Source organism: Ovis canadensis, chromosome 1 (assembly GCF_042477335.2).
Source record: "Ovis canadensis isolate MfBH-ARS-UI-01 breed Bighorn chromosome 1, ARS-UI_OviCan_v2, whole genome shotgun sequence".
Taxonomy (NCBI): domain Eukaryota; kingdom Metazoa; phylum Chordata; class Mammalia; order Artiodactyla; family Bovidae; genus Ovis; species Ovis canadensis.
The window spans coordinates 176,522,400-176,540,883 of record NC_091245.1 but is presented as its reverse complement, the minus strand read 5'-3'; the positions used below and the strand labels follow the sequence as shown (position 1 = coordinate 176,540,883).

The 18,484-nt window shown below is 43.2% G+C and overlaps 1 protein-coding gene across 1 annotated transcript in view; it reads left to right on the top strand.

The window, feature by feature from the left end:
* MYH15 (myosin heavy chain 15) overlaps window positions 1-18,484 on the top strand; it is a 142,123-nt gene that overhangs the window by 108,334 nt on the left and 15,305 nt on the right. Inside the window, exons 31-35 of the mRNA XM_069552446.2 lie at window positions 2,638-2,987; window positions 5,091-5,215; window positions 8,247-8,362; window positions 14,259-14,451; window positions 14,714-14,917. Coding sequence (XP_069408547.2) covers window positions 2,638-2,987; window positions 5,091-5,215; window positions 8,247-8,362; window positions 14,259-14,451; window positions 14,714-14,917 — 988 coding nt within the window. The remainder of the gene's footprint in view (window positions 1-2,637; window positions 2,988-5,090; window positions 5,216-8,246; window positions 8,363-14,258; window positions 14,452-14,713; window positions 14,918-18,484) is intronic.

Sequence of the window (18,484 nt, the reverse complement as noted above, 5' to 3'; positions counted from 1 at the left end):
AGCAGATCAATACGTTTCTGTTTAGTATCAACCAAATATATTATTTTTCAGTTCTTCACCTAAATCTTTGAAAGACATTGTTGTACATGTGCTGAACAGCTGCTGTGTTCTCTCCCTAAAGGGGGGATACCAAGAGATCTGTCTCTGTAGCCACAATAACTTTAAAAGGGCTTTGTGATGACAGATACTAAAAATACCCATGGAAAATGTGTTAAAAACTCAGGACCACAGAAAAGTGGGGCCTTGAACTGAAACAGCTCCTCATATCCAAAATATGGCATTTACTTCTAAAGTTTTTTTTTTTTTCTAATTGAAGAATTCCAGTGAAAGTTTCTACCAGTCATTCTGTTTGAAGGTTTCTGAGAGAGAGACAGAAAAGAGAGAAAGTATGTGGGTTGCTTATGACCACATAGATTTGTTTGAACTAACAAATCATGGTCTTATAGTCAACGACAACTAGAAAGAAATGGCAAATGTGATTATATCTGAAGACTTTTTTTTTTTGCTTTAAACTTAAACATCAAATAAATAAAGCATTGTCTCTATTATGCTTTGCCTCTAAATCCCCTCAGGGAGGTGGAATTACAAAAAAATTTAGGATTGTATTTTTTTGTTTTAAATTGTAAAGTTGAAGATCTGTCTGCTTAGATTTCCAGGCTTGGGTTCACACAATGAGTTAGTTTAGTGGAATCAAGCTCCCCCATGAGCCCGTTTAGTGCCTCTGAGCTCTGAGTTTCCCCAAGGAGAGGGATTTGATTTCTTCTTCTCCCACATCTTCTTGCATGTTCTAGGCAACCATGTAGGTGCTTATGGTTGGCAAGTTAAAGACCAAAATGGCAGGTGGCAATAAATGTAGAAAAACATCAGTCAAATGAAGGTGATCAGTTGTCCAGTTTGCCCTGGATTTGCCTGATTTGAGCCCTGATAGCCCTGTGTCCTGGTACAACCCCTCAGTCCCTCAGCAGTTGGTCACCCAAAGGAAAATTCCTATTTTCTGGTTCCAGTTAAGCATTTCTAAAGTAAACATATGTATAATTATTTTACAAGATTCTTGTTTTAGGCAGGATAGAACATCAGAATCTCCTTTTTTTTATCCAGCTTTATAGAAATAAGATTAACATTTGCCATGGTGTAGGGTGTACAGTTAAGGTGTACAATATAATAATTTGAAATATGCACATATTGTGAAATCTTTACCACAGTATGGTTGGTTAATAACTCCTTTACCCCACAGAATTACCATTTTGTTGTTGTTGTTGTTACAGTGAGAAAATTAAAGCTCTATTCTCAGAGCAACTCTCACATATATAATACAATATTATCAACAATAGTCACCATGCAGTACATCAGAGTCTTTTCTTAACAGTTAAGAAGAATGAAGCAAAGACATGAAGTGACTACGGCTAGAAAGCCAGTGAGCAAGGAGTAGTTGTTGGAGCCCAGGTCCTTCCTGGACACTGAGCACAGATTGGTTTTTACAGGATTCTGCCTAAAGGGGGCTTTATGACCACATTGCTCTGTTGTGTTAGTTATGTGGCACATATTACTTCCTGAGGACCATTTTCTGTTTAATAACAGTAGATTGGAAAAAGCTTTGGTACATATAGTACCTTTCATGTAAGAGGTGTGACGAATGAGTAAGAATGGAACTACCAGTGTCCCTGCAGGAGACGTGAACAAGAGAACACATTGCATCCATTAGGGAGCATAAGAGCACTGCATTTTAAGTGTGGTGGAAGGGAAGCATTTTAATAAGCTGCTCCATCTCAGCGTATGCTGAAGGGAGGATAGACAGAGGCTAAAGTGCCCCTAATAGCAGCGGGGCCTGAGAAGTGAGCATACCACTGGGATGGATGTGGGTATACACAGTGGGGAAGAGGAGCCCAGTTGGAGAAGAAATTCAGAGAAGAGAGAATCTGGGCATGTTTAAAAGTCACAAGATGAGAGGGGGAGGCAGTGAGCAGGAGCAAGCTGAAGAAGGCTCTTTGCAAGCAAGGTAGCCAAGGAACTCTTTAGAGACTAGACGTGCACGAAACTTTTAACAATTGCTTATTGCTGGGCGTTCAGTACCATCTTCCTCTTATTCCCATTTCCTGTTCTGGATAATGTCTGTATTGCTTATTTAAGGTTCAGAGGAGGCAGATACTTACAAGGATTCTAAGATTCTGAGTCTCAAGTCCAGGTTGCCAAAGGGTGAAAGTGAAGTGAAGTCACTCAGTCGTATCCGACTCTGCGACCCCATAGACTGTAGCCTACCAGGCTCCTCTGTCCATGGGATTTTCCAGGCAATAGTACTGGAGTGGATTGCCATTTCCTTCTCCAGGGGATCTTCCCAACCCAGGGCTCAAACCCGGGTCTCCCGCATTGCAGACAAATGCTTTACCATCTGAGCCACCAGGGAGAGCCAAAGGGTGGGGGAACATAAAGGACCTGTGGACACAGGAGCCAGAGGGCGGTGGTCAGCAGACATCTGGGTTCTACAGCACAAGGAGGTCTTTTTCAGACACAAGTTACTTCCCTTCATACTATGAAACCACCCTTGGGGGCTCCCCTATTTGTACCTCAGTGCTGTGTTTAATAAGGACACACTGGATGAGAGTTGTGGCTTCACTTGCCCTTTGGGTCTCCTCTTCTCAGGAAGAAGCTGGCACTTCGGTTGCAGGAGGCTGCCGAAGCCATGGGGGTGGCCAATGCCAGAAACGCCTCCCTGGAGAGGGCCAGGCTCCGACTGCAGCTGGAGCTCGGGGACACCCTGTCTGATCTCGGGCAGGCGCAGTCTGCGGCTGCCGCGCTCAACCAGAAGCAGCAGCATTTTGACAAGCGCCTGGACGACTGGAGGCAGAAGCACGAGGAGTCCCAGGCAATGCTGGATGCCTCAAAAAAAGAGGCCCGTGCCCTCAGCATCCAGCTCCTGGAGCTCAGGCACAGCTACGAGGAGAGCACCATGAGCCAGGAGGCCCTGCGGAGGGAGAATAAGCACCTGAAAGGTACATTGCGCTGAGAAGCCCGCGGGGCACCGGAAGTGCACTCGCCCAGGAATTGGCTGCCGCCTCCAGCATAGACGGCTCAGCATTTTCACAGCCCTGCTTGGGTCTTAACTTTGCCATTTGTAATACTTCCTTTAAATTTTGTTTTAATGACAGATACAATTTTCATTAAATGAGTTCTAAAAATAAGACTACATTCCTACCTTCAGCCCCAATTCCCCACAGTAAAGTAAGCCTATTACGAATTTCTTTATATCTCTAGCCTTACCAAGATTTTCCATGCACATATGCAGGCAAGTTTTTTTTTTTTTTTTTACTTAAATTGCAGATTATTCTGTACCTTTTAAAAATTTATTAATATATTTTATCATTTAACAAATACTTCAAAAGCCCATCCTGTGTGCCAGGCACTGTTCTTTATACAAGTATTCATTAAGTCTCAGAACAATCTTATGAGTTAGTTTCTCTGTCTGTAAAATGCAGATTAGATTGAGTCATTTAAGGTTAAGAACTTGGCCAAATTCACATTTGCTAAGTAGCTGATATGAGATTTGAGCCCAGCCAGCTTGATTCTGGCACATACATATTTAACTATGGGCTTTGCTACTGGGCCTGTACCTGGAGGCCTACCACGTGATTGTTATTAGCAACAGAGTGTTTATGATCAGGATAATTAACACATTTCAATAGACCTTAGTCATTTTAGATACAGTTTTCCACAAGTATAAATAATCCTATATTGTACATCCCTGTACATATATTTGTGGACATGTACAAATATTTCAGTAGGATAAAGTCCTAGAAATGAAATTGCTGGGTTAAAGGAATGAATTTTTAAATTTTAAAATACTTCCCAGCAGCTCTTTAAAGAGGGCTGCCAATTTATAGCAGCACCAACAGTGACATGTGTTACAGTCCTGAGGTGCCCTGGGAATAAGTTCATTACTATTGGAGACATAAATAAAACCTGCTTTCTCTGTTGATCTATACAGTCTGTGGATCCGTTCACTGACTGGGCCTGTGAGGGGTGCTGGAACAGTTAGAAAACTTTGATGGTGTCAGAAGCACCCAGAGGGCTTGTTAAAACCCCGTTGGCTGGGCCCCTCCCTCAGAGTTTCTGATCCAGTAAGTCTAGGAGGGGGTCTGAGAATTTGTATTTCTAGTAAGTTCCCAGAAATACAAATGGGGACCTCACTTGGTCTAGGGTGGAGCTTGGGCAGAAGCGTTTTTCAGAAGCTCTGCAAGTAATTCTAAGGTGTGGTCAGAGTAGAGAATCACTGCCTTGAGTTTTCTCTTGGGAGCCTGTCTTCTGGACAGGCTATATCAGACAAGAATCTGTTATTCACATGAGAATTATCGTCTATTGGGTTTGTTTTTGTAACTTAAAACTTCTTGTCCCATCCCGTCTTAAGCTAGGTATCCTGAGAGCCAGAGAAGCAGTCAGGCTCTTGAACGCCTCCCACTGCCTCTGGACTACGGGTAATTTCCCTGAGCGCTTGGCCCTGCTCTGCTCCTTTTGGGTTCCAGAGGCTTCCTTAATGAAAAGGCAGAACTGACAGTAACAGTGTCTGGTGGTGGAGGTTTTACCGCTTCTGGATGCCTTGCTCTGCCAAAGGCTTGTTTTCATGAGAGGGTTCATGCGCTGGCTCCTGGCAGACAATGACGCGCTGTAAGTTCCCAGCCTGGTGTTGCAACCGCTCTCACAACAGCCACCATTATTGGTGTTGATAGCTAAGCTCTTCCACTGAAATAATGATTCCAGGTCTATATCCTAGAGCCCCACCAGGCAATATCTGGTGTGACTCTGACAAGTGGGTTGGCATGTACAGTTGCACAGATTGATGCAAATATTCTAAGAAGCACCATTCTCACCAGTGGTTGTCGACAACTTTCTGGCAGATTCTAAAAGAATATATTGAAAAGGTATTCATTTTTTTCAAATTCAAACAAAGATCCCACAGTGCCAGCAGTGGCCTTGTCATCAAGTTACCGAGAATGGCATGACCAGGGTCCCAGCTGGCCTTCCAGAATAGTCTGTTGTGCCTGATAGCATGGGTCTGAGACTGGTTCCTTTCACTAATTTTGTCTTTCTTTCCTCCCCAGAGGAGATTTCTAATCTGACGAATCAGGTGAGAGAAGGAAAGAAGAACTTAAGTAAAATGGAAAAGGTCAAGAAACAGATTGAACAAGAAAAGACTGAAGTTCAGATGGCACTGGAAGAGGCTGAGGTATTACCTCTGGGGAGCAAAGAAGACTTTTATCATTGTGACAGTGTGGAAGATCTGCATTCTAATAACACCACCACCACAGTGACACTTAAGGCTTAACTGCATGCTTGGAACTATGCCAAGTGCTTTGCATGCACTATTTTATGTAATCACCCTAGCAGACTGTTGTTCTCATTGTGCAAATGAGGAAACTGAGGCTCAGAGAACAGGATAAACAATTGTGATGAAGACTCTTGACTGTAAGGAAAACAGGAACCGCGTGTATCTTGTTCCCTGACTTTTCCCCAGTACCTAGGCCCTTGCTGCTCTAAATGTGGCCTGGGGACCAGTTACATGGGCATCACTGGGGAGCTTGTTAGAAATTCAGACTCTCAGCCCTCTCCCCAGCTCTGTTGAATCAGAATCTGCATTTAAACAAGATTCCTGAGTGGTTCATATTTACCCTCACATTTGAGAGGCACTGGACTAGAACAATGTCTGGTGTATAAGAGAAGTTCAGTAAATATTGTTAGATGTTTCATATCTAAATATCCTCATACCTGACTCTCTCTTTAAATGAAATCAGTCAAAACCTTTTTTTTTTTCCCAAAAAAACTTTGAGTAGTTTCAAAAATGAACTCAAAGCAATGTTCTCATTTGTTGCTGAAAACTCATCTTTGTGAGGGTTGTTTGATAGTGTTTTCAGTGTTATGGATTAAATGTTCAGGAAGAATATCTGGCTTTATCCCTAGGCATGTGCTAGCTAGTAATTGAAGGGGCCTCCGAGAAAACCTTTTTGCCAAAGAGGCTGAATTAGAAGGAAGTTATCCTGCCATGGTCATTAAGTAGTTAACAAGGCCTACAAAGCTTCTGTTCTCACAGTTGAGTTGCATTTTCTTGACCCACCCTTTGACCAAGCACCAGGTAGCATTCAAAATGCACGTCTCTTCCAGTTACCTTCCAACAGAGACAATCAGTTTTAAAAAGGCGTAGCAGTCAGTTTCAGGCACAGGCCTTTTGAAAGGTGCTGTAATGAAAAAATGAGACCCCAAAGGATTGCTCTATGTCAAGCAGTGTCAGTTTATCTCACCATCACATTTCTGTAAGAAATCTGCCAGGCAGATGTGTCAACTGGATGGCTCTTGACAGAGCACTTGCCTTTTTACGCAAATTGTTTTCTGAGATCTACATTGTATATAGAATCCTTTCACTTGGCAGTGTGGTGTCCCATAAAGCGGTTGAACTTTGTTTCATTTACTTGTTTCCTTTGGTTCTCCAGCCACCTTGGCTAGGAACTTTCTAAAGCCACTACCTTAACCTCCAAAAGTAAATTTTGCAGTAGAAATTTCAAGCAACATGAGAAGCCAATGAGAGCTATGATTGGGCAAGGTTAATTTTAGTCTTACATAACATGTAGAAGTCTTTTTAATTAAATTGACTGGCACAATGAAGGGAGATGGTTAAGGCCACAGCGTTCATACCGTTTAGTAGCACTGCTGCTGCTGCTAAGTCACTTCAGTCACGTCCGACTCTGCGACCCCATAGACGGCAGCCCACCAGGCTCCCCCATCCCTGGGATTCTCCAGGCAACAACACTGGAGTGGGTTGCCATTTCCTTCCCCAGTGCATGAAAGTGAAAAGTGAAAGTGAAGTCGCTCAGTCATGTCAGATTCTTAGCGACCCCATGGACTGCAGCCTTCCAGGCTCCTCCATCCATGGGATTTTCCAGGCAAGAGTACTAGAGTGGGGTGCCATTGCCTTCTCCGTTAGTAGCACTAGATGGCATTATATTCTATTCACATTTTCTCAAGTTTTGTCTTCACCTGCATCCATGAATACTTCATCAACTTGGACATGTATTTGTAACACTGAGTTATTTATTTTTCTGGGTGAGCCTTAATGAAAAACATTATCAGATTATTTTTGAAGTCACAAAGCTCAAACTATTGCAGGTCACCTTCAAAGATTCACTTTCTCAGTGCATTCAAAAGGGTTAGAGGTGACAGTTTCCCTTGGAAGGAAAGGCACCATTCCCGCAGAGGAAATTGCTGTCCAAGCATTTTAAAAATTTTCTTCTATATTGAAGTTAGTAGTGTGAGAACAGCAGCAAGGCTTTAAGCCATATTAAATTCCCAACATCTTTCTTATTTTTATTTTGAAACTGCTACTTGGTCTTACTTTCCACTTTTGATATTATGTGCTAAGCATTCCTCAGAAGAGGCTACAAAAGTGACTTCTGCCCTCAGGACTGTCTGCCAGTGGTTAACTGACCAATAGATTGTTGTCACCTCTTGTTCCCTTTATAAACATCCTCCTCTGTCACCTCCAAGTGTTCTGTTTGTTTCTTCTTCTGTATGAAATTTTATCTATGGAACAGACTTTCAAATTTAATCAGACCTACCCTTTTCAACTTGAAACACCTTTATAACCTTTCTGGAAGTAATTGCCTTGCCTGTATTTAACATTCAAAGGAGCAGGAGCCCCCCCTGCCTGTCAGATCAATCCATTTGAAGTAACAGTAATAGTTATGATGATAATGGCTCACACCAAGCATTATGTGTCAGGTACACCCCAGTTTCCTTTATTTGAGCACTCTCCTGTTTCTTGCTCCCCAAATGCTTTCAACTTTTTCTCTATCCCTCTTTGATGCTCAAAATTGAAGTTTCCAAGTAGGAGTTATCACCTTCCTTGTTTTAGCTTTCATACTTTTATTGATTCATCCTAAAGATGGAACCACTAAAAAAAGTCTAGAATAATAAATTTAAAAATTGAAATGTAGTCACAGACAAGATTGAAAATTTTAAAAAAATGCTTGAGATTCTAGTTCTTGAACTACAGCTGAAAGCCCTCTGGATGTCAGAGCTATAAGTAACATGACAAAGAAAGGTAATCACTTGCCTCTCATCCTGTTCCAGTCTTCAGGGACCTGATTTGAACTTTGACTATTCCTAGCAATTCTAAAGAGAGCTCCATTAGTGACATATGTTTAGAGAAAAAAATACTTTTGTCCAAAAGTGGGCTTCATTTAATGCTTTTTAATTGTGTATTTCAGGGAGCTCTGGAGCGTAATGAAAGCAAGGTTCTTCGTTTGCAGCTTGAACTCTCGGAAACTAAAGCAGAACTGGAAAGGAAGCTTTCAGAGAAAGATGAAGAAATAGAAAATTTTAGGTATGTACAATTATTTTGATGAGCAACAATTACATATTTCAGGATCCTTAACTGAACAGGGATTCATTGTGTTTGGCTACTTTTATAATCTTTGTTGGAATATTAGCACAGAGATAGCTGGTCTGACCCAACTCTAGACTCTTCCTAGTCAGCACAGCACTGTTAGTATAAAGGAATACCTCTAACATGATTACTATTAATGTTTATGATTTTCTTATTCAAGCACCTTCTGCTTGCGTACAAAACTCAAGATAATACACAAAAAAAGCCAAAGTATGTGGACAAGAACTGTGTATACTGCCTGGGTCTCCCTACAACAAGCTTCTTTCTTGAGTATTCAAGACACTGACTGATAGTGCCGAACAGTGAAGGAAAAGAACCAAAAAAAAAAAAGTGATGCTGGACATTAAAATTAATGTCAGATCAGAGAGAAGTTTCCACCTCCCCCATGACTGTACCTGTAGCCATTTGTTTGGAGAGGGGCTGAAGCTAAGAGCTAAGCTGCTTATTGAATCCCTGTTGAAGCAGCTGAGTCTTAATAGTCAGGAAACTGAATTAAATAGGAATCCTGGGTTGCAGGATCTTTTCTTAGCTTCATCATAACAAGCTGATGATTTTAAACATCTCACTTCTTAGCTTCTCAGTGAAGTGAGGGGATGAAAGCAGCCCCATCCGTGTCACAGAAGGTGGCAAGGAAGATCAGTAAGCCAATGTTGGCAAAGCACTTCACACTCTATAGATCAAAGGCACCATTATAAACACATGGAATTAGCTATGATTGTATTATCCATCTGATCTGTTCCCTTAAGTCAGTGCCATATGTCAGCAAGGAAAAGCATTTTTGAGTCTGAGGTTCAACTGACAATTTGCTTTCAACATGTTTGTTAAACCATTAAGAGAAAAGGTTACCATGTTCAGTTAAGCTGGCCTGTTCCCCATAGCCCATCTTCAGACAAAACTCCCATGGGGGTCATCTTTTTAATGAGGGTGTCAAGCCAAATTTGGTCTTCTGTATGCTTTGAGTTATCTTTGCTCTCACTCACCGGCACTTTCCTCTATAGGACTGACGGTGGGGATGAAATCTGGTCTACTTAAGAGGCTGTGCCTAAAAGACTTTTTTTTGATAAAGGGCGAAAACATTGGACCTTGATATTTGCCCTACTTCCTTCCACGAGGAACAAAAACGAATGTCTCCTTGTACCATTAAAAAAAAAAAAACCCAAAACTTGTTTCAGGTAACGTCAAACCTGTGCCTATTAATAAACCCAGCTAAGAAAAAATGAGTCCTCAGAGAGTCTGCGTCTTGTCAGGTACCTCTGAATGTCGTAGAGAGAGCTGTTCACCAATTATAATAATTTAAGTGCAAAGGAAGCTGGAGATCCAAACAGCTAGGGCTGGGAGAAGAAGGAATTGAAGCTGAGGCAGGAGCTGTCAAGGGGCTGAAAAAAGAAGGGCGGGCTGGAGGGAGGAGTGAGCGCTTCATGAGTTTTAGTTAATGATTCATAATAACTGTAATAGGTACATCCGTAAAGGAAAGATGAGTATATCTTAACAAAATATCACAAGTATCTTATAGACCCTTTCTGTCTGAGTCCCATGCCAGTGGAGATTGGATCAGAAACCCTTAGTTTAATCAGAGGGTCTAATCTGACTTCAGGGCTAGGAGAGGAAGGGATCTTAAGGAAGAGAACACCAGGGGGAAATACTAGCAAAACATGGGATTTTGAGCAACCAGAGATAAGCCAGGTAAAATCTAGAACTCAAGGGAAATATTGCCTGAGGAAAAGATGAGGCTCAAGGTCCCATTTCACATAATCCTTGGATAGCTCCATAGAAACTGAGGGAGGCATAGGACACAGGACTCAGGATGCTGAAAGGACCAGGAGTACAGGAGAGAGACTCAGAGGCAAAGGTAAAAACCTTGGTATAGCTGCAAACTCTGGTAGTTCATTCACTTCACTGACTCTCTGCCTCCCAGCCAGCTGTTCTTCCATTAGGTGAGGGCTGACCCTGCATGAGCCGGGCTGGAAGCCTGTTGGGGTGAAAGAATGAGTGGCTTGTATGTGCGTTGTATGTTTCACTTGTTCCATAGTATTGAGCACTTCATGTTGGCAACATGCTGTGCCTGCTATTCTAGATAGGGCTTCCCAAACTTTTATGACTCGATACGGCTTTTTTGTTTCCTTACAAATGTTGTAATTAGCAGAGCTAGAGTTAGAGAGGTGATCATGCAGTCACTGATGGATGGAGGGGCTTTGATCCTCGCCCTCCTCTACCAGGAAAGCAAGAGTGATGTCCACGGCCAGCTTGAAGGCCAACTGGTGGCTGTGACTGCCATCTAAGTCAGGCTCTGCTGCAAGGCCCCAGCCAGAGTTGAAAATAAGTTAGGTGTGTGTCCTGAATTTTCCGGGGCCACTGGCTAAGTACATCACCCTCCCAACTCGGTATTCATGAAAATGCTGAAATGTGTGGGGGCTTCTCAGTGGACCAAAACTGGGGTGTCCCAGCATGCATTCTGCTCTCTCCAGACACACCCAGAGAGGTGCTGGGGAAGGAGTTTTGGGGAGTGAGGCACCAAAATTCCCTACGCTATCAAAATGCATTTGTTTGCTTTACTTTGATCACCTATGGAAGGGTTAGGCAAGCTTCTTATTTATGGCATCAGATGGTAAATATTTTTGGCTTTGTGGACCATAGAGTCTCAGTTGCAGCTACTCAAGTCTGTAACCATGGCTTGAAAGCAGCCATAATAAGAGATCAAATGACATGGCCGAATTTGGCCCAGAGCCCATAGTTAGCTCACCCTGGTCTGTGACCTCAGGTTCCTAGTAATGATCCATCATCTTTTCCTTCCATATGGTTCACTCCTCTGAACTTAGTGATACTGAACTTTGCCACACGGTCTTCATCTACATGCACTATCCAACTTAATTTCTTTTATTGTCTGAGTCTCTTCCAGAAGAATATGTTTTTTTTTTTTTCTCATGTCTAAGTAAAATATTTTAGCACAACTTCAAGATGTAGGATCTCAAACTCAGGCATGGCACTTAGCGAAATATCTTGTTAATCATTTTAAAACTGAATCATATGTATTAGAATTAAGGGAAATCTTTCATTTCTGTGATATAGATGAGCAACGTTGCAAGAGAAAAATATTACTGATTGAATTGGCAGTTTAAAATCCTTAGCTTTTTCAAAATTTAAGCTTTTATTCTGATTCTGTTTGCATTTGTTTTCTTTCCTCAAATTATATTTCACAGTTTGGGAAAAATAGAAAAGGAACTTTCACCATATTGCCTTGGTCTTGACTGCTTCATTTTTCTTTAAAAATAAATGTGCTTGAGGAGTTTTCATTTGGAAGATTTCTTGACTCTGCGTGGAATGTGCTGATTGTTTAGTGGCAATTCTCCAAGCCTGTATTATATGGAAGCCTCTTAAACCATAGCACTTTCTACTTGTCTGTAGGTACTCATGAAATTGCATAAACAACTGTGGAAAAAGTACAGTTGAAACATCCATTTTGTCTGCTTAAGTAGATTATATCTCTGTACAGAGGATTTTGACACCAGCCTAGTGATGCTTTAGTGTTCCTGTATAAGTAGAGTCAGTTCAGCAAAAATGAGTTTCCTTACGTAAGACAGAGCTCTCAGTGATGTTGAGTGTGTGTCCCTGTAGTACTTGTGGGCTAGGGCTGCCATAACAAAACAGACTGGGTGGCTTAAATAGCAGAAATTTATTTTCTCACATTTCTGGGGGTTGGAGGTTCAAGATCGAGATGTTCCCCGAGACCTCTCCTTGGTTTGCTGGATCCTCGCATTTTCTTTCCTATGCGCACACTCATCCCTAAAGTTTCTGTGTCCATGTTTCCTATCCTTCTAAAGACATCAGTCAGATTGGATTAGGACCACCTAAGGGTTTCATTTAACTTAATCACCTCTTTAAAGGCCCTGTCATCAAATACACTCACATTCTGAGGTACCAGGGTTTACGGCTTCAAGATATGAGTTTGGTTGGGGTGGGGAGAGAGACACAATTCAGTCATAATAGTCTCTAGTGACTTTATATTCTGGCATCCCTGTGGGATCCTCTTCTGGCAGCCAGACAAAAGCCCAGGACCTAAGGGCAGGCAGGAGAGGCTGACCACAGCATGTGGAGGCCCAGGAGATGTGCTAATTCTGGCCTCTGGGGCCAGGAAGTTTTTTCTCATACATTTGCATAATTACTTCAGAATGCCCCCTCCATCAGTGGGGTGAAGTGTGGTCATGAGAAGTGGCACCTCCACCTGTCACCTAGTTGAAAACTCTGACCACACTCTTACTGCTCTGCAGGCTGTGTGTCTTCCTGATTGGCCTCGGAGCTCAGAACACAGGCTCAGCAATAACTCAGTGTGGAACCTAATTCTGACTCAAAATGAGTATGTGTCTGCTATTTGGGCTGATAGACTCTATGAGTATGTCTTGTTTTATCTGTCCAGTATTAGGCCCTGCTTCACAGGGTGAGCTTAACAGGGCCTGTGTTAGTTATAACAGTTACATTGTTCTGACTCACAACCACCCAGTCTCAATGGCTTAAAAGTGTATTTTTACTTTGTGTCAGAGTCTAGCGTTGGGTAGGATGGCGAGTGGGCCACTATTCTTCCAAGTCATTCAAAAACTCAGGTTCCTTCCATCTTTTGATGCCAGATGGTTCATGTGTGGCCATCAGGTTTGCCATTGATGGGGAAGAGATCACAGAATCATGAGTGAAAAGTTGTGTGTGAGGCTTGGAAACACTTTTGCCCATATCCATTGGTCAGAATTCAGTGACACAGTCCCAGACTTTCTGCAAGAAGGTTGGGAAATGATTTCTCTGGGTTCCCCATATTTTTTCTTTGTCTCCCCAAACTCATATCTATTGTGTAAGCTTCTAGCACTTAGCAAAAATGGTTTCAGCATGGATGTTATAAAGGCATGTTGAAGAAATTCAATATCACACAGCAGTTAGTTTTCTCAGCCTATCCTTGGTTTTACTCCTAAACTCCTGGAGAAAGATAACCATGCTATTCTAGGAGAATTAGGTGTCACAGGCCATTACAGCAGGATTGCTGGTGCAGGACTTGTTTCAACCCGGATGACTGTTTCTTGCTGTCTTCAAACATGTTTCACCATTGAAAGTATTTAAATATTATGCCCATCTGAAAGAGCATCCTCCCTTCACTCTTAGCCACTATAGAGAATCCAGATATTTGCCTTAGACTGTCTTTGAGGAGGTATTAGACAAGGCAAAGTCTGTCCCACAAGAATCTCAAAAATATTCTAGTGCTTTTCTCTTTTAAATTTTATTTATTTTTATTTTTGGCTATGCTGGGTCTTCATTGCTGTGCAGGCTTTTGTCTAGTTGCAGTGAGTGGGGGCTACTCTCTACTTGTGGTGTGCAGGCTTCACATTGTGGTGGCTTCTCTTGTTGTGGAGCATGGGCTCCAGGACACATGGGCTTCAGTAGAAGCGGCAAGTGGGCTATCGAGCACAGGCTCAATTGCGGTGCACAGGCTTAGTTGCTCTGCAGCATGTGGGATCCTACCAAACCAGGGATCAAACCCGTGTCTCCTGCATTGGCAGACAATCTCTTTACCACTGAGCCACCAGCGAAGCCCACTAGTGATTTTCTTGATTTTTCTGGGGCGTTGACATGGAAAACAGTAGATCTGATACGATGTACAAATGCTCACTGATCTAATCAACTCTCCAACCTCCATGGTTCCCAAATGAAGACCCTTTAGACTTACTTTGTTAACTACACAGAATCTGTATTGAATTTTAAGTTTTTCCCTGATTCCTAAACTGCTGTGTGTACACAGAAGGTACCCTTTCTCAACCTGGGTGCATGATTTCCCCCCTGAATGTTATTCTAAAATTAGGAGGAAGCAGCAGTGTGCTATTGACTCCCTGCAGTCGAGTCTGGATTCTGAAGCTCGTTGCAGAATTGAGGCCACCCGGCTGAAGAGGAGCATGGAAGGGGACCTCACTGAGATGGAGCTCCAGCTTAGCTGTGCCAGCCGGCAGGCATCAGAGGCCACCAAGTCCCTGGGCCAGCTCCAAACCCAGATCAAGGTATTTTGAATTGTCACATGGGGATGAAGCAGGGACGCCTCTGCTTATGGGAGCAAACCAAGTAACAGGTTGTGTTCAATAATAAAAGTGAGGACACCAAATCTAGTCCTTCAGGAGACCTTACATTCAATTGGCTTATATTAATATGTGCTTATGTTTAACTGGTTTATGTTATGTTTAACTTTGTTGAGTGTGCACACACAAACTCAGGTCCCATTGAACTCCCAGGGACCCATGCCCAGGCCGGAGTTTTCTCTCCCAGGACCTGCAGGTGCAGGTGGATGACAGCAGATGCCTGAACAGCGAGCTGAAGGAGCAGGTGGCGGTGGCCGAGCGGCGCAATGCTCTTCTCCAGGCTGAAGTTGAGGAGCTAAGGTCCTTGCAGGAGCAGACAGAGCGTAGTCGCAGGCTGGCAGAAGAGGAGCTCCTGGAAGCTACAGAAAAAATCAATCTTTTCCATGCCCAGGTGGGACCCATAAACTCCCCATTAGCCACATCAGCTGGTTGGAGGCAGCAGTTTCCCCATAGTCAGCCTTGGTCTTGAACCATACGCACTTGCCACATGGAGCCTTGGGGGTGTCTGGTGAGACAGGGAGAGCTTTTGGCAGCAGAGTGGTGGCCGCATCCTTCATTTGTCCCCAAATGCATGGGCTCCCTAGGGCTGCAGCAACACAGTCCACAAACTGAGGAGCTTAAAACCACAGAAATGTAACCTCTCACAGTTCTAAAGGCTGGAAGTCTGAAATCAAGGCATTGGCAGGGAGCACTCCCTGTGAACCTCGTAGGGGAATCCTTCCTTGCCTTTTCCCAGCTTCTGGAGGTTTACTGGCTATCTTTGGCGTTCCTTAGCTTGTAGATGCATCACGCCAATTCTCTGCCTTCACATGGCATTTTCTCTGTTTTAACATCATTTTCTCTCTGTATCTGTCATTGTCCAAATTTCCAAATTTTTATGAGGACATCAGTCAGATCTCCTGGAGGAGGGTATAGCAACCCACTCCAGTATTCTTGCCTGGAAAGTCCCATGAAGAGGGTCCTAGTAGGCTACAGTCCATGGGGTCACAAAGAGTTGGACATGACTGACCTCATTTTAACTTGATTGCCTCTGTAAGGAACCTGTTTCCAAGGTCACATTCTGAGAACTGGCGGTTAGGACTTCAACCTATGTTTCTTGTTTGGAGGGACACAATTTGACCCATAACATCAAGCCCTATGAGAAGAATGAACTGTCAGGACACTCACAGCTAGGATGCTGGGGAGAGAGAGCAGGGGCTGGGGGGGAGCCATTCACTAGTGTCCCAGAGTCATTTGCCTGTTCATCCTGTTCCCTCTATGCCATGTGTTCCCTGAGAATCCCAGGATTCAGGAAAAAAAAAAAAAGAGCTGCCTAAGAGCCAAGAGATTTCAAACAATTCTGCGTGGCTCCTGACAGTTTTAGTGAATTGTCAGGAGTCTGGCTTCTCATGGAAGGTTATGTAAGTGACACAAAACAAGAATTTTTAGAATTTTTACTATACTTGTGGAATCAGGAGAAACCATAATGGTTAGACAAATGCATATAGTAAATGGGTCATTCAATAAACATTCTTAGTACATCTACCATAACCTAGACAGGTGTACATGGTATTGTTGTTTAGTCGCTCAGTCATGTCTGACTCTCTGGCGACTCCATGGACTGTAGCCCACCAGGCTCCATTCTGTCCATGAGATTTTCCCAGTAAGAATACTGGAGTGGGTAGCCATTCTCTTTTCCAGGGGATCTTCCTGACCCGGGATCAAATCTGGGTCTCCTGCATTGTCAGGTGGATTCTTAACTACTGAGCCACTGGGGAAGATAGATGCAGATAGATGCAGAGTATCTCCATCATCCTAAAGACGTGACCATCTAAGTAAACAAGCTGCAGCACATTGCCAGGAGTACAGTGACAGAGCAAGGACAGCCCCATAGAAAGCCTCCCTGACGGTCCTACCCTGCAGGGGGTGCACAGTCTGCTTGATCTGAGCTGTGAAGGACACATAAGAAGTCAGCCAAGTAGACAGAAGAGTCAAGGGCAGAGGCATGAGGAGAGGAGGGGATTTAGGACGTTAAGGAAAATTGATATATTTACTGTAGCATACGGTGGGGGCAGGGTGGGAGAAATCAGCCGAATTGATGCTAAGGGAGAGGTGGACAGACCCAGATCCCCAGGGACTTGATTTTGAAACTGATGAAGTTTGAAGTCTGCTGAAGAGTTGTGAGTAACTGGGAGCAAAGTTATTAGGTTTGCATATTCAGAAGTTTACTCTGATGATTGTTGTGAAGGATGGATTCATGCAGCTAGGGGCAGATGTGCCATGCTCGGGGCTATTTAGAAGTAGGATCATTGTGGTTGCCATAGTGACTGGGAAGTGCCACTGACGTTTAGTAGGCACGTTCCAAAGATACTAATGCTCCTGCAAAATACAGGTAATTCGCTATCACAAAGAATCACCCCTCCCGGAATGCCAACTGTAACTGAGAAACACTGGATAAAAGGAAGTATAAGCCAAAGATGCACCAGCTGGAAGGCACTGCATTTAGTTTGTGCCTACAGTCTGACTTTGTGTCCATGTGCATGACATGATCCTATTAGGGTACCACGTGTATAAAACAGGCTATAGGCTCTGCATAATTCCTGACAGGCTAACTCACTTCAGTATTTTCTTTCTCTCTCAGGAAAGCTTAAATAAATAAAATGAGTAGAAGTGTTATAAAGTAGAATATTGAATTTTTAAAAAGTAAATCTGTAGTATTTAATAGCTATTGGTAACAAATCATTTGCCATGCATGGTTATAACTGATGATACACCAGTGGGTCTCCATATGATGATAAAGCACTAGCCTAGAGAGAGAGGAGGACATCAACCAGAGCAAAAGCAGACAGAGAGAGGAGGAGATAGATCTGAAAAACAACAAAAAGAAAATTAGGCCACAGAGACTCGATCTCCAGAGCAGAGTTTCTGAAACTTTATGTGTAAAAGAACAAATAACACAAAAATGTACATTCTCAGGCCTCACCCCAGACCCACTGCAGAATCTCTGCTATAGGAGGAATCAAGCGAGTTTTCAGGATCAAGCGAGTTTTCAGGTGACGCTGCCAGTTCAGAAACTACCCTTGGTGCAGTTCTGATCTAGGTGATCTGTGGCTCACAAGGACTCCTCTCCCTTGTGAGGTCCTACCTTGGGCAAGTAGGACCCCTTGCAATTCCAGGAACACTAGCTATCTTCTGATTGATGTATAGTGAGCATTTTATAGACCTCTAACCTAGACCAGACATATGAGGCCAAAGTTATCCCTGTCTGATTACGTGTCCTTTTGCAAACCTGAGCTGTGACCATCTAGCTTGCCCTTCACAGTACTCCCTCACCCTCTGCTTCCCAAAGAGAACCAATCATTTAGCTTGAAAATACTTTAACCATCAACTCCCTAGTGGATTTTAAGTGATTCTGTGTGTAAATGAATCAAGATTTACACTTGTACCTCTCTTTACAAAGAGTTTCTATGGAGTTTTGTGCTGTGAGCATCCCAACAAACTCCAGGAAATGCCCTCACCCCCACCCCCACCCCCAGGCTACACCCCTGGCAGCAGGAGCCCCTGGGCACACAGAGCCTGTCTCTTGATGAGGACTGAGGATAGCAACCTTGACAAAGATGCTTCCTGCCATTGAGGAAGCGGGACAGAACCTGTGAGGCTGGAATATCTCTCTTCCTGTTCCCAAGGTTTAATCTTGTCACTGAGAGAGGCACTAGCCAGAGGAAAAGTGAACAAACAGAAGAGAAATTAAAAATAGGAAGGCGATGCCTTTTAAATACATTCTCTCTGCTAAGCTTTCACACCCTCAGAAAAGCTGTGCTACAAACACAGACCAAAAAGGAGTTTCAGTTTCTAATGTCACAACCCAGGAAGGAAAGAATTAGGGCAGCACCAGCCAAAGAACACACGTAACCCTCCCGTGTGATGGAGCTTTCTAAGGGCTGGGGGGTGAGGCTCATCAGAATTGCTTTTCCCACCG